The 25,606-nt window shown below is 32.9% G+C and overlaps 1 protein-coding gene across 3 annotated transcripts in view; it reads right to left on the bottom strand.

The window, feature by feature from the left end:
* Positions 1 to 25,606, bottom strand: part of FSTL5 (follistatin like 5) — a 753,549-nt gene that overhangs the window by 624,789 nt on the left and 103,154 nt on the right. For 2 of the 3 annotated variants that reach the window (XM_045984593.1, XM_045984601.1), the window contains exon 3: positions 2,789 to 2,822. In XM_045984593.1, coding sequence (XP_045840549.1) covers positions 2,789 to 2,822 — 34 coding nt within the window. The remainder of the gene's footprint in view (positions 1 to 2,788; positions 2,823 to 25,606) is intronic. The other variant, XM_045984612.1, reaches the window with a different exon arrangement.

Consider the following 25,606-nt stretch of genomic DNA (forward strand, 5'->3'; position numbering starts at 1 on the left):
TAAAATACTCCCCTGAGAAATATTTGTAGAGATAACTGACTTGTGGCCTTATATTAGAACTGTTTTTCAAAGAAAATTATTTCCTAATAGTATTTATCAAATTCTTAATGGATTTTAAAACATAATATATTTGTAATATCACTGAAAAGCAATGTGAAATAGAGCTTTCTGAATAGTTTGTCATTCTTCTAAACTTGTTAAGACTATCTTTATTTTCCTGCTATAATTGTCAATGTAATTTTAATAAAGGACATCCTAACAACTGTAAACCTCAAAATTGTGTGCTAATATAGGTTAGGCTCTAACTCATTTAACAATAGGCAATCTAAACATGAAAATCAATTGAGAATTCGATGGTTTACTAACTATTGAACCAAAATTTATTTTGTTAGTTGAATTCTATATGTATATATGTGTATATATATATATATATATATATATAAAATTATATATATGTATATATAATTCCAAACATTTCAACGTATATTTCCATGTACACAGAGGAAAGACTGGTCAATTTTCATTGGACTGCTTTGTGCATTAATGTGATTTCAGGTCACTGGTACAATGTAGGTGGGATTGCTGTCATAAGCAGGAATAGGTCCAGAATGCAGAAAATTAGATGATTAAAGACTTCCTTTGCATACCTTGCTAACCATGTAATAAACATGTTCTGATCAGGAAGTCTAGGGAATTATTACTTGAAAATTCATTATTAATGTCAAGTGAGGACATAATTCACATTTCAATCATTAGTTACCGAAATATGTACAATACTTCATTTTCAGAATTTTTCTATGAATGGATAAGCTCTTACTTTTATTCTTTTTTTTTAAATATTGACATTTAAAGACTTTCTAAAAGATTTTATTTGATGATTTATGTGGGCGAGAGCAAGAGCATAAGCAGAAGGTAAAGGAGAGAGAGAAGCAGACTCCCCATTGAACAGGGAGCCTGATATGGTGCTCTATCCCAGGACCCGAGATCATGACCTGAGTTGAAGGCAGACACTTAACCGACTGGGCCACCCACGTGCCCCTAAAGACAATTTTAGTGATCATTTATATTTTTCAGTAAAACAACATTTCAAGATGATTCCCATAAGAAGTCAAGAAAAATACTGAGTTTAAGTAGAGTTAGGGAACAGGTCCTGACAAAATGGTATGTCTCTGATTTACTTAGAACTCAGTAGCCTAGAAACCATAATGTGAGAGTTCTGAGACATGTGTCAGCCACTTAAAAGAAGTGACAAGCATCATCTTGAAATTTTATTACATTATAAAAGAAAACATGTTCCTAGGCAGTAGTTGAAAAAACATAATTTCTAGTACTTCAGATGATAGGATTTATATGTCTCAAGACAATATAGCATCAAGAAGAAAGCTATACTAAACTTATTTCAACTATAACAGAATTATAAATATGATTTAAGATTAACCTGAAATACTGGGACCCTTCTTGAGAAGGAAGATGTGTACTCAGTATGCTTAAAATGTATATATCATTTAAATGCACACCATACAGCCCATCTTGGAATAGAAATTCCCTTTGCAACACAAAGGTATGAAACTTTGAGTTAATATGAGTGCTTTGAGGATAAATAAGTGTAATAATTTCACATATAAAATAACAAGACATACTTCAGTTCGCTGAAAAAGAACACACACAGTTTGGGAATCCTTGGAAGGGCAGTCTTAACATAATTCATTTGAATAAAATATACCTAGCAAAATAAAAAAGTATGTCTTTTCACATTCTTCAGTGATACAGGCACACACAGATGACTGAACATGGAAAACAAATTGTGTAATTCAGTTGGTTGCAGAGAAATGTGCAGAGATTATGTTCAGATTTGTTTTTAATAAGCAAGACGGATATTGTCAATTTAGAGACCCTCAAAAGAATAACTGCCTTTCATCTTTTCAGAAGTATGTGTAAACTTGGTAACTTTTTATTATTATTTTGGTTTGCTTTGGTTTTGTAGAACTCTAAAAAATGAAAGAAAAAAAGTAAAAATAAACCTAACTTTCTATGCAAAACGGATGCAATGAAATAGGGAAATCATCCTTCATTCCATAGTCAGGCTTGTGACTAAATACTACCAGAAAGGGATAGATGGGTGAGGATATCCAACTTGTACAATAAGAAGGGCCAGGACATGAAGGGAGAGCCCAGAAGGATTAACCAAGGAAAAAATTGTTAAATTTCACTATATAATCAGCAGGCACACAAATTAATGAAATATTTTACTATAGGATATAATCTATCTAGAGCAATAATAAACATCAAAACATAATAATATTGTGGGGAAAACAGTTTCCCTATGTCTGACTAGACTTGACTATACCATTTAGCTACCATCAAATTTTAACATTTATTGTCTTGCTTTTTCATAGAAAATAAAATGAGATAGCAGTGATTAAATACATGGTTTCCCATGAGACATATTTTTAAAAGTTCATCTGCTAAATCATAGATAAAACAAAATACTAACTCTTATGGACAATACTGATGGAGGAATTCCACGAGAACAACTCAGAGAGTTAAGAGAAAATTATGTTGAAATTTCCAATAGCACTATATGAAGAAAGGAAATCTCAGTGGAGGATCCCCAGTGACCTTGCAGGATTCCCACAAGTCTGACAATGGCTTTAAAACCATATTGAAGATTTTGAGTTCTTAATGTTTTCTCATTTTTAGCTATATTTTCAAAACTGAATCAAATTTTTTCTTCTTCTATCCTTATATGAATTTATGAAACTATGATCTTAAAACAGTCATTGCTTACCTTTGATTCTTGAAGTGTCTTGACTCTTTTCCTGCTGGAATTAAAAAGAAATAGGTCAAAATCTCTGAGTATGTGATCAACAGCCTGATAGAACAGATCATGGTAACTAAAGACTTGTCAAGATATTTTGTACTACATATACCCTGGAGTCAACTGTAACACAAATCTCAACTTAAAAAAACACTTCTGTCCAATCTTTTATCAGAGTAGTAATCATTCCTGCTGCACATATACTTCTTTGAGAAACTAATACATTATATTACCATGGATTCAAAATAAATGGTAATGAATAGTAAATAATACCTCTCAATGCCTCTCAAATGCCTTAAGCCATTTCATTTAATTTCAACAGATATTGAGTGATGTCTTCAGAATTTACTTTCAACATCTCTGTATTGAAATTCTTGGTGAGGAAAAAAGTTTAAGGGCAAACAGTGGACAATTCACTAAAAGACCACAAAAGACATTTCAACTGCCTTCCTTCACTTTAACTAAGAATTGGTCCCTCCTCACTACTTGAAGGCTAAAGTTGACAACAATTCTATTATTTATTCAAAGGCTGCTTCAGTCAGACCTGTCTTTCAATTTGACATACTCCTTATTAGTTACCAGGCAACCCCAAAAGAATTAGCTTGCTTTCAAGTTTTTAAGTAGAAATTGTGCTCTCTATAATTTCTCAGTTAATATTCAAGCACAGTTTTCTCTATGTATGTTTCAGGGCCTCACACTAAAAATAATTATGAAACACATTTCTAATAAAAATGACAGATATATATATAAATAGAACTTCAGAATTGTATAAATGCCAATAAATATTGATACAATTTATGATACAATTTATGATACAATATTGATACAATATCATACAAATATGATACAATAAATATTGATACAAAATAGTGAAAAATACAAAGAATTTATTTTGCTGCAAGCATTAATCTCAGAGTCAGATTTGAGAACAAAAATGCATATTGACAAATGTATATTTATGGAACACAATTATCCAATGTATGATTCTATTAAACTCTAACACTTTGTGTGCTACTTCACTTGTCCTAATTTATCTAGCTTTTGTTTTGAGTCCTGTACAGTCCTTTGTTAATTAATTTCTTTTTAACAGTCCTGATTTATTTTTAATTTAGAGTAGCTGTTGTTCATTAAAACTAAAATTTAAATAGAAATTACTTGATTTAAAAATAAATTATCCATTCTTGATATAGAATAAACAAACTTAAGCTTTCCAAAGAGATATTTACTAATGAAAAAAAAATCTGTCTCTCTGTCCTCTCTCCTTTTCTTTCATCATTCATTCATTCACTCATTTAGTCCTTTATTCTTTGAGTAAATATATATAGACTGCTTTTATGTTCCAGACACTTCTCCAGGTGATCAGGCTACAAAGGATGAACAACACAAAAATGAAATGAAATGAAACCAAAAAAATAAATAAACAAAACAAAAAAGTGTCCTTAAAATAACATACTGCATAAATGTTTAAAAAAATTCTATTGAGAAAAAAGATCTAACACAGAAGGTAGTTTTAGAGTAAGTGACTGCAATTTTACATGGTTCTACAATGACAAAATGACTTTATGTTTCAAGTTTTTATTCCAATTTTAGTTAACATATACTGTATTATTAGGTTCAGGAGTTGAATTTAGTGGTTCATCACTTACATATAACACCGAGTGCTCATCACAAGTGCCTTCCTTAATATCCTTCACCCATTTAGCTTATTCCCCTGCCCACCTCCCCTCCAGCAATCTTCAGTTTGTTCTCTGATGAGAATGTTCTAGATGAGAGTTTGTTCTAGATGAGAGTATTTTATAGATTGCCTCCCTGTCTTTTTTCCCCCCTATTTCACTTATTATTTCTATTTCTTAAATTTCTACACGAGTGAAATCATGTGGTATCCGTCTTTCTCTGACTGACTTATTTCATTTAGCATAATACACTCTAGCTCCAGCCCTGTCATTGCAAATGGCAAGAGTGACTCTGGAAAACAGTATGGAGGTTCCTCAAAAGTTAAAAATACAACTACCCGGGGCGCCTGGGTGGCTCAGTGGGTTAAGCCGCTGCCTTCGGCTCAGGTCATGATCTCAGGGTCCTGGGATCGAGTCCCGCATGGGGCTCTCTGCTCAGCAGGGAGCCTGCTTCCCTCTCTCTCTCTCTCTGCCTGCCTCTCTGCCTACTTGTGATCTCTCTCTGTCAAATAAATAAATAAAATATTTAAAAAAAATTAAAAAAAAATACAACTACCCTATGACCCAGCATTGTACTACTTGTATTTGCCCAAAGTGTACAAAAATACAAATTCAAAGGGGTACCAGCACCCTACTTCTTATAGCAGGATTATCAACAATAGCCAAATTATGGAAAGTGCCCAAATGTAATCTACTGATAAAACTGACTTTTGGGGGCACCTGGGTGGCTCAGTGGGTTAAGCCTTTGCCTTCAGCTCAGGTCATGATCTCAGGGTCCTGGGATCGAGCCCTGCATTGGGCTCTCTGCTCAGCAGGAAGCCTGCTTCTTCCTCTCTCTCTCTGCCTACTTGTGATCTCTCTCTGTGTGTCAAATAAATAAATTAAAAAAACAAACAAACAAAAAAAAACCCTGACTTTTGAATAAAATTTTGAATGAAATGAGAGGATATTCTGAGGATTTATCTGGGGAAAATATATGCTAGGAGCTTAAAAAATTCGCACACTTCCCGAGGTACAAAACTTCTTGGCATTGTCAAAACTACCAAGGAGGCCAGTGTGATTAGACTAGACTGAGTAAGGGGAGTTTAATAGGAAATGCAATGAGGGAGCCAATAAGGTTCAGATAGATTAGCACCTGGAGCATTTGTTAGATCTTTGGTTCTTACACTGAGACAGCTGAGAAAACATTGAAAGTTTCTTCTCAGAGGAATAACATTAGCTGAGCTGCATTTAGGAAGAATCATTCTGGCTATTAAAAATGAGTTTAACAGGGCAAGGACAAAATTAGAGGGACCAGTGGAAAGGGAATTGCAGTAATCCAGGTGGGAAGCAAAAATGGCATAGAACAGTGTGGTAGCAGTGCAGTTGGAATATCAGTTAGAATTGTCAATAGTATAAATTTGGGATATGAGATGCAGGATAGATGAGGGTGATTTCAAGGATTTCAGTCACTCTAAGGATGAAGTTGCCTGTAAGATGAGAAAGATGTGCAAAAAAGAAAAAAAACACCTTTATACTTCATTACTTGATTTTTAATACTGCCTCACTCTGTGAACTTTTCTCTTGTTTGTCTGGCCACCTCTTTCCTATCTGCTTTACTGATGCCTCCTCCCCTGAACTTCTAAAGCCTGGTTTCCTAGACATTGAGCCCTTACCTTTCTTCCATATATACTTCACCGCTTTGGTGATCTTATCAAGTCTTCTGGCCTTAAATACTATCCTTTTCTTAAGGACTCGTAAATTTATATCTCTAGCCATTTTTTACCATTGAACTTTAGCCTTATGTATTTTACTTCATTTTTGACATTTCTACTTGGATATCTAATAATAGCTTACTTATCACATCCAAAACTGAACTTCTGATCTTCCCTTACTTCTTTGGCCATCTTTCTCATCTTCTTCATCTTCCTCATCTCTTCCTCCTTCTAGTTGCTCAGACACTTAAAGTAATCCTTGTCTACCCCCTCTTTTAAGAGTAAAGAGTCTGAATTTTTCATGGGTTTGATGTTTGAACATGCTGACTTTGATTTTACTTTAAATATCACTCTGAGGATGCAAAGTAGGCAGATGGTTAAAATGTCTGGAACTCATGAGAGCTATTTCAGCAAGACATATAAATTTAGAAATCACCACCATGTGTATAAATCATCAGTATTGCATCTGGAGAACACATAGTAGAGTTGAATGATCTAGAACTAAGTATTGGAAACAATATAAGAAAAATATAAAGTGAATTAGCCAACAGAAGAGAATAGAAAGATAGGCTACTGGAGAAAAAAATAAAATAGCATAGAATCATAAAAATTCAGGGAATATATCATGTAGGAGGAGGTTTTCAATAGCACAGAGTTCTTCTGACAGATCAAAGATGATTATATCCAAGGCAATGTCCATTAGAAAAAGTGGTATGTGGTGCCTGGGTGATCAGTCAGTTAAGCGTTTGACTCTTGGTTGCAGATCAGGTCATGATCTCGGGGTCCTGAGCTACAGTCCAGCCTTGGGCGCTGCACTGTGTGTGGAGCCTGCTTAAGATTCTTTTTCTCCCTCTCCCTCTGAACCTCCTCCCCTACCACCACTAGCATTTTCTCGCTCTCTCTCTTCTCTTCCTCTCTTAAAAAAAAAAAAAAAAAAAAAAAAAGGCACAGATGGAATCATTGACTTCAAAGAAAAACATTTTTGTGGTGTTATATGTTTGGAAGTAAAACAAGTTACTCAAGGAAAAAGAGGGAAATTGAGAAATGTATGATCTAATAAAAATGTAACGGGAGAAAAATAAATAGGAAAGAAAGGCCTGGTGCGGTGTGTGTCTGGAGATTAAGTGAAATTCATGCAAGTATCATGTTTGTTTTTTGTTCATCTCTGCATTTCATCTTTAGTTTTATATCATTTAAATCAATAAGAATTGAGAATGTATAAATGATGGGAGATAAATAATAGAAATGGAGAGGATTATGATAAAAGGGAGAGATGATATGATGGATTTCATAAGGTTATTGAATGTGACACAGAACATAAGTGGAAACATTTAGATAGGAGAAAAACCAGCTCCTGCTATATAACAGGTGGACACAGAAAAGTGGGGTCATAGATGCAAACGATTACAGGTTTGATATGATTAATTTTAAAAATTTAGTCTGTGAGGATTGTTTTCTTTATCTATTAGAAGGAAAGTCAGATGAGTGGTGAAGTAGGATGATTTCTCAGATATTTAAAGAGGTAGAGAAGATTATAAATGCATTGTTTTTGTGAGAGTAGGTGAGTAGGACAAGTTGGTATTGTCAAAATCTTAATTCAGATTTGCCATCATAAGTTTGTATGATATTGATATTAGCCTTACTTTAATTATAGGCAAATAAGTTTAATACTCACTGATATATTTTTTCTTAAAACCTAATTCTGTATTTATACAATTATATATAGTCATAAATTACCAATGAAAATATTCTTAAATATTCTACAAACTGGAAATGTTCAAGAAGCATGTATGTAAAGAAAAAATAGAAATTAATTAATGGACTGAGAATAACAAAGCTGCAAAGAAAAAAGTAAGTATAAACTACTTCATTCACTGCAAAACTTGTATTAGAACCATGTCAGCAGGGTGCCATGGTTGCTCAGTCAGCTGAGAGTATGCCTTCAGTTCAGGTCGTGATCCCAGGGTCCTGGGATCGAGTCCCACATTGGGCTCCCTGCTCAGCTGGCAGTCTGCTTCTCCCTCTACCCCTTGCCCCTGCTCATGATCTCTCTCTCTCAGTCTCTCTCTCTCTGTGTCAAATAAATGAATAAATGAATAAAATATTAAAAAATAATAAAAAAATAAAATACTATGACAGTAGGTATTCAATAAACATTATTTAGGATTTTCAAAGTAATAACTATTCCAACTTGCTTCTATGACTAAAACGTTGCATTATTCACCCAGCAATATATTTTTTCAATTTTATTTTATAAACTATTACTTCATGTTTTAAATGTTAATTTTTTAAAAATATTTTATTTATTTGACAGAGAGAAATCACAACTAGGCAGAGAGGCAGGCAGAGAGAGAGGAGGAAGAAGGCTCCCTGCACAGCAGAGAGCCCGATGTGGGGCTCGATTCCAGGACCCTGGGATCACGACCCGAGCCGAAGGCAGAGGCTTTAAACCACTGAGCCACCCAGGCGCCCTAAATGTTAATTTTTTAAATAGGGAAATGTTAAGGAGAAAATTGTGATTATTTAATTATGTGAAATCTCCTAAGAGGTCAGAAAGATTTGTTATCCTGTCTTTATGATACATTTGAAAAACATTCCTACATTAAGAAAACTTAGATCTTGTCTGCTATGGTAGAATGCCAATCACTTGGTATAACTCAATTTTAATATTCTTTCAAAAGATTTTCTGATAAATTGATCCTGTCTTAAAATAAGAAATATATTTTGGCTACATATCAAAATTAAATAATAGCAAACCATTTGTTTTTTACTTTGTACTACACCACTTCTTGGAAGAATCCCAAAGTGCTATGTTAATTACATAAATAGACTCTATGAAATCCAGCTCAATGGTAGAAATGAGTAAATAGATCTTTGCAGACCATATGATAAAGACTGACAAAGACAGTCTGGTCAGTAGTGTGGATTCAGAAAGAACACATGCTTGTATAACAGAATGTCTCAAATATTAAAAAAATACAAGATGATAAATGGAACTTAGCTAAACTTGTGTAAAATTAAGTCACATTGGGGTACACAGTAATTCTAAAATAAGTCTTCTAAAATAAGATGCAGGGGTCCTAAAGCATCTAGGCAAACAATACTATAATAACACTAATGCATAGGTTGCTAGTACCACTTAAGGACAGAATTTTATCACTCTAGAAGGTATTATTAAGAATGTTATTCCAGTTGGACAACTAATAGATTTCATCTTTCCATGAAAAAGTATGCAATTTTTTTAAATTTTAAAGAAATATTACACATATTGGTAATATATAGCATATGTGTAATTTGATTATAAATGTATGCTATATTATATATTATTCAGATTGATATGGATAGATATAGATATAAATATATCTATATAAATATAGAGATATTCAAAACATGACCTGTAAAAGCTATAGATTGTCAATCTAGAGCTACTTCTTATTTGGCTTAATATGTTGATGTGAGGTCATTAATTCCAATGTCAAAATCGTAGTTTCTTCTTATTGTAGATTCATATTATATTTGATATGTTTATGTGATTTTAAGGAAAAAAAATGAAAAGAACTTGTTATTGGATTGATGGATATCTTCAGTGTTACTTTAAATTCTGAAGTCCCTAAGCAAGGTAACAAGAGATATGCACTGGAATTAAAAAAAAAAGAATCAAACTAGAACTGAATTTACTTATAAATCAAATCCATATTTAAAAATATTTATATTATGCTTTTGTTACATATATTATAATTTTAATCTTAAATTTTAGAAGTTTTATGATGGAAATTTATATGTATTTACATTTAAAATAAAATCTATTATATTATGGGAAATATATAATTACATTCCTGGTGTAAATCTAAATGTAAACATCAGAAATAATTTTTTCTGATTTTTTAAATGTGTATTTAAGTTAAGTGGCTAAGATGTATGCATAAACTATCACCAGATATTGCATCAAATACAATCGATAAAAATTTTCAAATGTATCACAAAAGACATCTTTGGTTCATACACTCATGAAAAACATAAACAAACTGGATCTTAAAAGATGAGCAGGATATACGTAAGTGAAGGAATTATGGGCATTTAGGGCAAAAAAAAAAAAAAAACCTGCAGACATTGAGGAATTCGGTAGTGAAACATATTAGATAGAAAATAATGCAAATACTCAATTAAAATAGTCAAAGGAGAAAGTACTCACTAAAAACTCCATACATGATACACATATATATGAGTACTCCTCTCCATATAAAGTATAAAATTACTTATTTGTTTTACAGTGGATAAGATTTGAGGATTTAAAAATCACAAGGAAAAAAATGTTCTTTGACTTAACTTACAATCTTAAAATAAAAGTGATAATTCTGTAGTCCCTTCTTACAGCATCATTGTTTCGTTATTAGACTTTGAGTGGAAATATGGGAAAATCTAAAATTAATATATATTGATGGGCCACTTTTTCTGAGGCTATAATTTTGAAATGGAAAAAAGCAAATAAAAAATAAATAGTTTTTGACAATTTTAGTTCTGTATTATAGCTAATATTTCACTGTGAAGGATATTAAGCATTAATATGGAAACATCTAAAAGAGACACTTATTTTTTGAAATATTATTTTTTCTAAAATGAGTTAATTATGTTTTTTAAATTGATAGACATTATAACTGGCTTTATCCATTTATCTCATTAATATGTGAAGAAATTCGAAGTATAATTAGAACATATTAATCTTATGATCATGTTACTACTTTAACAAGGTGTTAACATATTAACTCACTCCTTGAATACAAGTCTGTTTGGAATATACATGGCCAGAATTACACTATAAAATAGGAATGAAGGATAGGTAATGTAAATTTTTTTATCTCAGATTCTATCTGGGGAGACTGATAGTTGTTAATTATAACACACTGATAAAATTTTATAGGATGATCTGGAAACAAGAATAGGAGGAACAATTGTTTATGCTGAGTTTGGGGCAAAGGGAGAATTCACCATGAAAATTGTTGTTTCAGCAAAGAAAAAGTATAACTAATTTGCTGTGGGAAAGAGTATTAAGCTGTGCAAAGGCACAGAATTATAAAATATTTAGTTCTTTGGGAGAAATAGTGAATAGGTAAGCATAGCTCAACTACATACTTCTTTAAACATGAGGATTATATAAAAATATATTCAAGAAACTTCTCTCCCATTTCCAGAAGAAAATTTATACCCACTTAAGTGTTATACCTAAAGCTATTTGGTAAAGAGCCATATAAATTAAATAAACATGCCAAAATTATTATAACAGTTTTCACAGTGTGTTTTTGGAGTGTGAAAAATAATGATGATATTCCTAACACAAATCACTAATTAAAGGATTTGGAATAAATAGAAATATAAATTACTAATTAATAATGATTTTGACATAGAAATTAGTGAACTTGTGTATTTAAAATGCACCATTTGCATTATAATTCTCTCCATTTTATGTTTATCCCTCAATAGATTTCAATTTATAACTTATTAAGTCTCTAAATGGATCTTAAGTTATTTTTGTTATAAGAATCTAATAATTTGGGCACCTGGGTGGCTCAGTAGGTTAAAGGCTCTGGCTTCAGCTCAGGTCATGATCCCAGGGTCCTGGAATAAAGCCCTGCATAGGGCTCTCTGCTCAATGAGGAGCCTGCTTCCCTTCCTCTCTCTCTGCCTGCCTCTCTGCCTACTTGTGATCTCTCTCTGTCAAATAAATAAATAAAATCGTTAAAAAAAAAAAGAATCTAATGATTTGATTTTTAAATTTCCAATGGAGCATAGTATACTTTTTCTAGTAATATAAACTTTACTGAGACTACCAATAACTAACAAAGTATATTAAAGTATAACAAAGTATATTGAAAATATACTTTGTACAAAAATATTTACATCTTGCAATTTAGAAAATATAAAGACTTACAGCCAAGTATCCCAAAGTATAGGATACTCTGGGCACAGGCAAAGAAGGGACTTCCTAGGAAAGATAAGCACAACAGAGGTCAATAGATGGTCTCTAAGCATAAATGCAACCATTGCTTATCCAATGGATGGATCAATTGGTTGCAAGTGTCTATGAAAAGATTAAGGCTTGGGAATAAAAATAGAGAAAGGAGGGAGAGGACACTAGAAGGGAGAGTGGAGACTGAGGGGAAGGGAAAGGAGAGGAAGATTAAGACACATATTAGTCTTACTACATGGCAAGAAAGGTTTAAGTTCTTTACATATATTATCTCACTGAGGTGACCAAAAGTCCTGATCTAGCTTCACCTACTTATATCCTTAACCTATGGTTTCATGGAGGGCTCTAGGGGATGATAACCATAGTGTCTACAGCACCATTTTCAAGCAAATGTGATTAACATGAGATCAGAGCCAAAACCATGGATTAAACTGCCATTTTTAAAAAGATGAATTCCCAAGTGAGATATCCCTAAAATAAGTAAAAGAATATTTGATAGGATTTTCAGTCCTTCTTGGGTAGGTGGGTGGTAGCAGCTATTATAATATCAAACTAATTTTTACTGAAAGGTGAGTGAGGCCTATGGCATTATGTTTACAATTATTTACTTTTTTTCAATTTTATTGAAGAATAGTTGACAAATACACTGTTTTTCCACATGGTGTAAAATCTTTCCAAGGGATCTCTCAATGTTGAGATGCTCTGGACTTGAGAACATAGTGATGGAAGTAAAATGCTTACTATACTTTTCTTTGTGGCCACTCTCAGTTTTTGAGCTCCAAAAGATTTCTGCTCTTTTTTCATTACAGTCCAGAGCTTTCCCAGAGCTATTTTTCATCAGTTTATTTGCTATTTTTATTGCACTGGGCCCTCCTTGCCCTCCATCTTGCTGACATCACCTTCTATTTACAGTTGTTGATGTCAAAACCTCTTCCCTCAAAAAACTTACAATCTACTCTAAGGACTAAAACGTATGTAACATACAGAAAAAATTAAATCTCAGAACAGTTTATATGGGTGATACTCAATAAGATGTTGTAGACAAAGAAACATTTTGGGTGGTGCATAATTCATCTGATTCCTTCACTGCTGTCAGCATTATTTTCTCCTCTTTTAGGAAAATGCATACTTCATAAGTACATTTTGCAATACACACACATATAAACACATCCACACACACATATATTCCAATCTGACAGTTAAAATATTTTGAATTTATAAACATATAATATTCTTTCCACAGCTTTTATGGATTTCAAGTCACCAAAATATTTAGGTCACCAAGAAAATTATAAATAACAAAACAATAATAATAAGTAACACAAAAGTATTGGGGCTATTAAGCTATGCTAATATAAACTAAATGTTCTGAAAAAGCCAGCCTCTGAGTTACAGGGTCCAAAAAAAGTAAAATCTATTGGGAATATCAAAGATTGTCATCACTAGGGGCGCCTGGGTGGCTCAGTGGTTTAAGCCGCTGCCTTCGGCTCAGGTCATGATCTCAGGGTCCTGGGATCGAGTCCCACATCGGGCTCTCTGCTCGGCAGGGAGCCTGCTTCCCTCTCACTCTCTCTGCCTGCCTCTCTGCCTACTTGTGATCTCTCTCTGTCAAATAAATAAATAAAATCTTTAAAAAAAAAAAAAAAAAAAGATTGTCATCACTAGTGTAGAAGACTTATGAAAAGTGGCTGGATATCAAATTAATAGAAACTTTTGGAGATCTGCTCTCACTTATACATCTATCCAGCCCCAAATAACTATAAATTCCCTTTTCAAAACCAAATGTAATTGTACTAAGTGGTCTAAATTCACTTTTTAAAACTCTAATGAGTCTTACAGACCTGTACCCCAGAAACAAATAACATATTATATGTTAATAATAAAAAATAAATAAAACTCCAAAGGGTCAAAAATAAGGTCTAGCAATATGTCATCTTCAAGAAGTACTTAAAAGGACAAAAGCATATATGTATAAATATATTTATATACAAGTAATCCCAAATATACATATTTGTATTAAGTATACCCATATATAAGTAAAAACAGAATATATTTTATGCAATATCTCATACTAAAATCTGAGATGAAATGCAGATAAAAATATGACAAATATTGTAAGAGATTTAGGGAAAAAATATCTGGTCTTAATAGCAACTATAAAATGAGAAGATATAACTATCATCAATATATTTTCATCCAATAACAGACTCAACACTAAATTAATATATAAATTATTATATAAAATGATTATACACATGCAGACACACACAAACAAATAGACCAAGTTATGTTGCATTTTTTAACAACCTCCCAGAAACAGAAAATTCAAGTGAAGGATAAAGAATAATCTGTATTAAGAGTTCTACAGAGAATCAGCTTGAGCAATTATATAAAAAGCTTATACTCAATAAAGAAAAATATCATTATTTTAAGCCACATATGTGACATTTACAAAAACTTAAATGCATTAAAACTGAATGCATTAGGGTACCTGGGTGGCTCAGTGGGTTAAGTCACTGCCTTCAGCTCAGGTCATGATCTCAGGGTCCTGGGATCGAGTTCCACATCAGGCTTTCTGCTTGGCAGGGAACCTGCTTCCCTCTCTCTCTCTCTGCCTGCCTCTCTGCCTACTTGTGATCTCTCTTTGTCAAATAAATAAAATCTTAAAAAAAAAAGCGCAAACAACTGAATGCATTAAAGGAAGCTTTATAAGACAGAAGGAAGGGTTCAAGATGGCAGCCTAGGGAGATCCTAAACTCACCTTCCACTGACACAAAAATCTTGCTTTTACATATGGGGTAATTTTCCTCTGAAAACAGCCTGAGAACTAGATTAATAGCACCTTCATAATGAAAGAAAAAAGAGACAAATCAATAAGGGTAGGAGAAGCAAAGACATAGCTTCATCCAGGACACCATCCCAAATGAGGTGACCCCACAATCAAGAGGGATCCAAAAAAAAAATGGACCCCTTCCTTGAGAATTAAAGACATCAGGCACCCTGATCTTGAGGGACAGTGCCAGAAAGGCAAATCCCAAAAACCTCTGGTTTTCAACATCAACAGAGATGAAGACTAGGAGAATGATAGAACTATAGAGGATAAAAATTCCACTCTTCAAGGGCTTATATTCAAATCTACTCACCCTGACAACCAGCACAAGAGAAACAGATTGACAAGTGCCTAGGCTGCAAGAAAAAGGACCAACTTACTAATTTTACGGTGGTTTCTGGAAAAAAACTTACTAATTTTATGGTGGTTTCCATAAAAAAAGTTTTATGGAAACTTTTCTAGGGGTGGAAGCATTGGTAGACACCATTTTTGCAATCTCATTCTAACTGGCTGGTGTTTGGAGTCACAAGCATCATTTTTGGTGACCTCCCTCTAGTCTGCTAGTATATGGAAAGTATGCACTATCCATACCATTTCACACCGATCCTGTGCTGCATGCTGGATGTGTACCTGAGTACTGCTCAACCCACCCAGAGACCGAGACACAACCAGGATTATTGAGCCCTGCCTTCTTTTCTCAGCAGCTGAGACCTAAATGGGTGAGGCAAGCCCCCTGAGTCCCACCCTCACTGATAAAAATTCCAAAGTAATTGTCATAAAGATGCTCCCTGATCTCAGGAGAAAAAATGAAAGAACACAGAGAAGAGACTATGGACTCTGAAAAACAACCTGAGGGTTTTGAAGGATCAGGGGTGGGAGGTTGGGGGAACAGGTGGTGGGTAATGGGGAGGGCACGTTTTGCATGGAGCACTGGGTGTTGTGCAAAAAGAATGAATACTGTTACGCTGAAAAAATAAATAAAATGGAAAAAAAAAAAGAGAATACTTTAAAAAAAGAGAAAGAAAATACTAAGAAGTACCAAAAAATTATGACTGAACTGAAAAATGCATTAGAGTAGTTCAACAATAGAATGGATGAAATAGAAGCTTACTGCATCAGTAAGCAGTAAGATAGAGCAATGGAAAATACCCAGACAGAGCAGAAAATTAAAAAAAAATAAATAAATAAGAATTTAAAAGAAATGAGGAGGGACACCTGGATGGCTCAGTCCTTAAGCGTCTAACTTTGGCTGAGATCATGATCCCAGTGTCCTGGTATTGAGCACTGCATCAGGTCCTCTGCTCAATGGAGAGCCAGCTTCTCTCTCTCCCACTCCCCCTGCTTGTGTTCCCTCTCTCACTGTCTCTCTCTTTCTCTGTCAAATATATAAATATATAAAATCGTAAAAAAAAAAAAAAGAAATGAGGAAATCTTTAGGGACCCCTGGGAAAACATCAGGCAGAGTAACATTTATACTATAGGTCCCATAGGTCCCAGATGAAAAAGAAAAAGTCAGAAAAAATTATTTGAAGAAGTAACTCCCTCTAACTTAGGGAAAGAAATTACCAGGTCCAAAAAGACAAAAGATTCTAAATAAGATGAAAACAAATTTATTTATCTGAAGAAAGAAAAACAAATCAAGAGACATTATATTTATATGGCAAAATTAAGAATAATGAAAAAAAAATCTTAAAAGCAATAAGAGAAAAGTTATATATTATGTATAAAGAAAACCCCATATGGCTACCAGCAGATTTCTGAGCAAAAATATTTTAAACTAAAAGTGAGTGGCATGATGTATTCCAAAACCTGAAATGGAAAAAAGAAAACAAAAGCCACCAAAAAGTCTCTACCCAGCAAGGTTATCATTCAGAATTGAAGGAGAGATAAAGAATTTTCCAGGTAAGCAAAATCTAAAGGAGTTCGTCATCACTAAACTAGCTTTACAAAAAAACATTAAAAGGACCTCTCCAAGCGGAGAAGAAAAAGCACTAGTTAATTAAGAAAACATATGAAAGTCAAAACACACATCAGAAAAGTTAAATAAGTAATAAAGGCAGTAGATCAATCATTTATAGAACAAGTATAAAGAGTAAAAGACAAAATTTATAAAATTAATTAAAAATATGGTAATTAGTTAAGGGAGGAGTGCCTGGGCTGCTCAGTCAGTTAAGAGTCTCCCTCTGCTCAGGTCATGATCTCAAGGTTCTGAGATTGAGCCCTGAGTTGGGTTCCCTGTTCAGCCAGGAGTCTGCTTCTACCTCTCCCTCTACCTCTGCCCTTCCACCCCATTCATACTCTGTCTCACTTTCTCAGATAAATAAATAAAACCTTTAAAAAAACACAGTAACTAGTTAAGAGATATGTAAAATAAAAAGATGCAACACATGTCATCAAAAATATAAAATGGGGGGCAAAAATATAAAACTTTGGATGGGTTCAAAATTACTATCAAATTAAAAGAGACTGTTATGTACATGAGATTTTATATGTTCTATGTGTACTTCATGTTAACTACACAAACACACACACACACAACTTATAGCAAATACACAAAAGAAAAAAATAAAGGATTCTAGACATTTCATTGAAGAAAACAATCAAACTACAAGAGAAAAGAGAAAGAAAAGAGAGGAACAGAGAGGAACTACAAAAACAGCCAGAAAACAATGACCAAAATAGCAATAAGTACATATCTATGATAATTACTTTAAATGTAAATGGACTAAATTCTCCAATCAAAGGACATACAGAGTGTCAAACAAAAAACCAAGACTCATCTATATACTTCCAACAAGATACTCACTTCAAAAGAAGGACATACACACACTGAAAGTGATGGGATAGAAAACTTATTCTAAACACATGGAACCAAAAAGAAATCTGGTGTAGTTATACTCATATAAGACAAAATAGAGTTTAAAACAAAACTATAATAACAGAAAAAGAAGGAAATTACAAAATGATAAAGGCATAAAACCATCGAGAAGTGGTAAATTGACAACAATACAATAATAATGGGGGACTTTAACCTCTAATTTACATCAATGGATAGATTGTTCCACAGAAAATCAGTAAGGAAACATTAGCCTTAAATGACACATTAGACCAGATGGACTTAACAGATATACACAGAACATTCCAACCAAAATAGAAGAATTTATATCTTCTTCAAATGCACAAGGAACATTCTCTAGGAGAAATCACATGCTAGGCCATAAAACAAGTCTTGATATATTTAAAAAGACTGAAATCATATCAAGCATCTTTTCCAAGCACAATAGGATGAAATTAGAAATCAATTATAAGAAAAACAGTATGAAGCTAGAAATCAATTATAAAAGAAAACTGGAAAAAAACCACAAATATGTGGAGATTAAACAACATGCTATTAAACAATGGATCAATAGATGAACCAAAGAGAAAATTTAAAAATACATTAAATAAATCCAATTGAAAATACAACATTCTAAAATCTTTGGGACACAGCAAAAACAGTTCAAAGAAGGAGTTCATTGCAATACAAGCCTACCTCAAGAAACAAGAAAATCTCAAATAAACACTAACTTTACACTTAAAGGAACTACTAAAAGGAAAAAAGTGAAGCCCAAAGGTAGTAGAAAAAGGAAAACAATACAAATCAGGGTGGATAAAGATGAAATAGAGACTAAACCATAAATGACTCTTAATCTCACAAAACAAACTGGGGGCTGCTGGGGGGAGGTGGGATTGGGAGAGGGGGAGCGGGCTATGGACATTGGGGAGGGGAGGCGAACCATAAGAGACTATGGACTCTGAAAAACAACCTGAGTGTTTTGAAGGGTCAGGGGTGGGAGGTTGGGGGAACAGGTGGTGGGTAATGGGGAGGGCACGTTTTGCATGGAGCACTGGGTGTTGTGCAAAAAGAATGAATAATGTTACGCTGAAAAAATAAATAAAATGGAAAAAAAATACAATAGGAAAGAACAATGAAACTAAGAACTGGTTCTTTGAAAAAAGAAACAAAATCAATAGGCTTACAGACAGATTCTGTAAAGAAGAAATCCCAAATGAGTAAAATCAGAAATGAAAGAGAAGAAATTACAACTAATAGCAGAGATATACAAAGAATTAGGAAAGAATAGTATAACAATTATATGCCAACAAATAGACAATCTAGAATAAATGGATAAATTATTAGAAACATAATCTTCCAAGATTGAATCCTGAAGAAATAAAAAAAAAAAATCTGAGGGTTTTGAAGGGGTGGGGGTTGGGAGGTTGAGGAACCAGGTGGTGGGTAATAGGGAGGGCATATATTGCATGGAGCACTGAGTGTCGTGCAAAAACAATAAATACTGTTACACTGGGAAATTTTTTTTTTTTTTTTTTTTTTTTAGTATGGTTAAGGTAAACTAGCTAAAAAATGTTAAAAGAGGGTACCTGGATGGCTCAGTAGGTTAAAGCCTCTGCCTTTGGCTCAGGTCATGATCTCAGGGTCCTGGGATTGAGTCCTGCATCAGGCTCTTTGCTCAGCAGGGAGCCTGCTTCCTCATCTCCCTCTGCCTGCCTCTACCTACTTGTGATCTCTGTCTGTTAAATAAATAAATAAAATCTTTAAAAAAAATGCCTAGGAATAAATTTAATCAAGAAATTGAAAGATTCATATATTGAAAAGTATGAGACATTGATGAAACTAATTGAAGACAACAAAAATAAATGAAAATATATACTGTGCTCATGAATTGGAGGTATTAATTTTATAAAATTGTCTTTATCACACCAGGAATCTACACAGTTAATGCAATTCCTATCAAAATGCCCATAACATTTGTCACAAAACTAGAAGAAATAAACCTAAAATTCATATGAAACCCCAAAAGAATAAAGAAAAAAAAAGCAATCTTGAGAAAGAAGAACAAAGTTGGAGGTATCATGCTCCCCCATTTCAAACTATACTACACACCTATAATAATCAAAAGAGAATGATACTAGCACAAAAACATATAGATCACAGAACAGAATAGAGACCCAAGAAATAAAACCCTGTTATGGTCAACTAATCTATGGCAAAGGAGTCAAGAGAATACAAGGGAAATACAATCTCCTCAATAAATGGTGTTGAGAAACCTGGACAGCAAAAGAATGAAACTGGATCGCCTTCTCAAAACATATAAAAAAATAAACACAAAACAGATTAAAGAGTTGTAACACCTGAAACCTCAAAGCTCTCAGAAGAAAACATAAGCAGTTAGCTTTTTGACATAAGTTTTAACAATATTTTTTTTTTTGGATATGTCTCCTCAGTCCAGTAAAAATAAACAATGGGGTTATTCCAAACTAAAAGCTTTTATACAGGAAAAAAAAATCAACCAAATGAAAAGGAACTTAACAAATGGGAGAAGATACTTGCAAGTGATATATCTGAGAGGAAGATGATATCTAAAGTATATGAAAAACCCATACAACTAAATAACAACAATAAAAACAACAATAAAACCACCTGATTAAAAAATGGACCATGGATCTAAATAGTCATTTTTCCAAGAAGACATACAGATATCCAACAGACACATGAAAAAATAGTCAACACCAGTAATCATCAGAGATATGAAAATCAAATTATAATGAGATACCACACCACATTTATCAGAATGGCTGTTATCAAAAAGACAAGAAATAACACGCATTGGTGAGGCTATGGAGAAAAGCGAACCCTGTTGTTCTCTTGGTGGGAATATTAAATTGTTTTAGTCTCTAAAAAAACAGTATAGAAATTCCTCAAAATATTAAAAATAGAACTACAATATAATTCAGTAATTCAACATCTGGATATTTATCCAAAGAAAACAAAGACATTAACTCTGAAAGAGTTAATGTAGCTAAATGTTCACTGCAACATTATTAATAATAGCCAAGATATGGAACCAACCTAAGCATCTGTCAAAAGATGAGTGGATAAGGAAGATGTGATATATGCATACACAATGGAATATTACTCAGCCATAAAAAAGAAAGAAATCTTGCCATTTGCAGCATCATGGACCTAGAGGATCTTATGCTAAGTGAAATAAGTTAGGCAGAGAAAAATAAATAACATATAACTTAGTTTATACGTGGAATCTAAAACAATGACCAAAAAAAGTCCATTGATCTAAAAACAAAACAAACAAACAAAAAACATAAAGAAAGAGATTTGTGGACACAGAAAGCAAATCAGTGGTTGCTGGCAGTATGGTGAAGGGGAGATAGACAAAATAGATGAAGTGATTAAAAGGTAGAAACTTCTAGTTATAAAAGAATTGTCATAGGAATGCAATTTACAGCATAGGAATATACTCAATAATGTTATAGTAACTTTGTGTAGTGACAGAGTAACTAGAACTATCAAGTTGATCATTTCATAATATATAAAAATATTAAATTTCTATGTTGTGCACCTGAAACATTGTATGTTAATAATAACTCAATAACAAAAACAATAAAAATACTATAAAATAGCAAAATTGTGCATATAATTTATCAGATAATATTCAGTAATATTAAAATAGTATCATAAGGATACTAAAATTAGTACCCTACAGTTAGAATATAAATATTAGATTACTAAGTGATCCTTTGATTAACAAGAAAACCAACAGTAAATTCTGAAATACTTAGATGGAAGCAAAAGAAAGTACTGCATGACAAAAGTCATGGAACTCTGGGAACACAATATTTGTGGGAAATTTATAGCTTTAATTACCAGGAAACAGGAAAAGTTATAAAATATAAACTAAGAATTTAACTTCAGAGGTTAAAAGATAGTAACAGCATAAACAGAAAGAAACAAAAGAATAAACATCCAGGAAATAGGGAGCAAAAATAAATGAAGAATAGAAATACAATTTCAATTAAGATTTTCTTTTTTGTTGAGATTAATAAGCTCTCCCTGACAAATCTTTCCCAAGACTGAATTTGAAAATAAAAGGTAGACTGTTAGAGTAAGTAGAATGTGGTATGTAAAAAATTAGAAATATAGAAAGCAGTAATTTAATGTAAAGGGCAAATGTTATATTCTAATAAATATCATCTAATAATCTTAGATGTAAATGATGCAATTCTGAAAAAATTAAAAATACCAGAATGGCACAAGAATAAGAAACCTTGCATAGATAAGTAAAATGTAAAAACAGTAGCACAAAAACAAAAGAAAAATGGCTAAAATGGCCATGAAAAATCTCTTTGCAAATACCCACACCCCAAAACCTTTGTGGATAAATTCCACGAGACATTCAGGGAGCAAATGTTTTGTGTATTAGGAAATTTTTAAAAAAATTAAAAAACATATAAAATATTCACTGTTTTTGGTGTAAGACTTGAACAATCAAATAGCAATAATCCCCTGCAATCCATGTATTATAAAATATTAGAAATTCTTATAAGTTTCATAAGGAGTAAGGGGGGGAGGATGATGATCACAACATTGTTTGTGGTAAAGGGTACTACTGGCAATTGATGTGGTCATCACTAGATAATTTGGTTTGTAAATATCAGGACTCAACAATTAGAAGCAATAATCAAATAACAAGGAAAAATCTTAAAAACAAAGTATTGAGTAAAAAATTAATGGCATGAGAATGAAAGCAATACTATTAATGTGAATTTGAAATACAAAAGCGTGAGAAAATATAAGAATATAGGAATATATATTTAAAAAATCAGTCATCAAATAAAATGGTTGACAATAAGGGCAAGAGTTAAGTAGAGAATGAAGATGAAGAAGATGGAGTGTTAGATGATGATACACACATACATCTGTAAGTAGTTATAAATAAAAATAAAGTAGATAATTCATTTCACCAGATGATGATACCAGGCACTTAAAGGATATGTTTTAACCATCTTGTATGGAGTTCAAACAGGAATGTTACATAAATAAATTTTTGTTTAAATAACATCATTGGCATACAAGAGAAAGGGCACTTCCAAATCCATTCTATGAAACCAGGATCACCCTGATATCAAAACCAGATAAAACACCACTGAAAAAAAGAGAACTATAGGCCAATATCTCTCATGAATATAGACACAAAAAATCCTCAACAAAATATTTAGCAAATCAAATCCAACAATATATTTAAAAAATGATATACCATGATCAATTGGGATTTATTCCTGGGATGCGAGGATGGTTCAATACTCACAAAACAATAAGTGTGATACATCACATCAATAAGAGAAAGGATAAGACCATGTGACCCTTTCAATAAATACAGGAAAAGCATTTGACAAAGTACAACATCCATTCATGATAAAAACCCTTTGCAAAGTATGTCTAAAGAGAATATACCTCAACATAATAAAGGCCTTGTATGAAAAACCCACAGCCAACATCAGAGAGTTTTTCCCCTAAGGTCAGGAGCAAGACAAGGATGTCCATTCTCACCACTTTTATTCAACATGGTGCTGGAGGTCCCAGCCACAGAAATTAGATATCATAAAGAAATAAAAGGCATCCAAATTGGGAAGTAAGAAGTGAAGTTGTCATTATTGGCAGATATTATGATACTATATATAGAAAATCCTAAATATTCCACTTAAAAACTACTACAACTGATAAATTAATTCAGTAAGGTATACAAAATAATGTACAGAAATCTGTTGCATACACTAATAATGAAGCAGCAGAATGTGAAATTAAGAAAACAATCCCATTTACAATTGTACCAAAACAACAAAATATCTAGGAATTAACTTAATGAAAAAGGTGAAAGACCCATATTCTGAAAACTATAAAATACTGGTGAGAGAAACTCAAGATGATGCAAAGAAATAGAAAGATATTCCATGCTCATGAGTTGGAAAAACAAATAGTCTTAAAATGTCTATACTACTCAAAGCTATCTATACATTTAATGTAATCCGTATCAAAATACCAATAGCATTTCTTCACAGAGCTAGAACAAACAATCCTAAAATTTGTATGGTACCACAAAAGATCCCAAATAGACAAAGCAACCTTGAAAAAGCAAAATAAAACTGGACGTATCACAATTCCAGATTTCAAGTTACACTAAAAAGTGGTAGTAATTAAAACAATATGGTACTGGCCTAAAAACAGACCCATAGATCAATGGAATCGAATATAAAACCCAGAAATAAACCCACAATTATACGGTCAATTAATCTTTCACAAATGATGAATGAATATAAAATGGGAGAAAACAGTCTTTTTAACAAATGGTGTTGGGAAAACTGAACAACAGCATACAAAAGAATGAAACTGGAGCACTTCCATTACCTAGCAAAAACAAACTCAAAATAGGCAAAGACCTGAAACCATAAAAGCCCTTGAAGAGAGGCTTTGGCCATGTGATATGGGCCATAGCAAAGTTTTTTAAGACATGTCTCCTGAGGCAAAGGAAATAAAAGCAAAAATAAACTATTGGGATTGCATCAAAATGAAAAGCATAGCAAGGGAAACAATCAACAAAATTAAAAGGCAACCTACTGAATGGGAGAAGATATTTGTCAATGACATATTTGAAAGGGGTTAGTATTCAAAATACATAAAGAACAGATATGACTCAATACCCCAAAAACAAATAATCCAAATAAATATGAACAGAAGATATGAACAGACATTTCTCCAAAAAAGATATGCAGATGACCAGCAGACACATAAAAAGATGGTCAACACCACTGATCATCAGTAAAATGCAAATTAAAACTCCAGTGAGCTATCCCCTCACACCTGTCAGAATGGCTAAATTCAAAAACACAAGAAATGGCAACTGTTGGTGAGGATGTGGATAAAAAGGAACATTCACATGCGTTGGTGGAAATGCAAGCTGGTGCAGCTATTGTGAAAACAGTATGGAGGTTCCTCAAAAACTTAAAAATAGAATGATGATCTAGTAATAGCACTACTAGTTATTTTCCCTAAGAATATAAAAACAATAATTCAAATTCAAAAGGATACACACATCCCTATGTTTATAGTGGTATTATTTACAATAGCCATATTGTGGAAGCAGCCCAAGTGTCCATCCATAGATGAACAGATAAGGAAGATATATATATATACACACACACACATACATACACAGGTTGGAATATTATTTAGTCATAAAAAAGATTGAAATCTTGCTTTTTGCAACAACATGGATGAAGCTAAAAAATACAATGCTAATTGAGATAAGTCAGTCAGAGAAACACAAATACCATATCTCACTCATGTGTGGAATTTAGTAAAGAAAACCAACAAAAGAAAAAGAAGAGAGACAAACCAAGTAACAGACTCTGGATTATGGAGAACAAACTAATGGTTAGCAGGGATTGGGGGGGAGAAGGGGGATGGAAGAAATAGGGAATGTGGAGTACACTTATGTTGTAGAAAAAAAATAAAATCTTACAAATAAACAAAATAACTCTTTGGGCAAAATGCAGCAATACAAGAATGTCTGATTTCTATCCTGAGTTGTAGTGGGGGAAATGTATTTTCCTTAGTATTTATGACCATTGGCATGCCCTCAAAAGGATTTGGAGTGCAAATTTGTACTACTTTATGGCCAAAAAAACCTCAAGAAGCAAAATGTTTCTACTTTGATAGTGCCTTAACATCCTTTACAGCAGAGAAGTTTTCATGTCTGGAAATTAATGCCT

Source organism: Meles meles, chromosome 2 (genome assembly GCF_922984935.1).
Source record: "Meles meles chromosome 2, mMelMel3.1 paternal haplotype, whole genome shotgun sequence".
NCBI classification, from domain to species: domain Eukaryota; kingdom Metazoa; phylum Chordata; class Mammalia; order Carnivora; family Mustelidae; genus Meles; species Meles meles.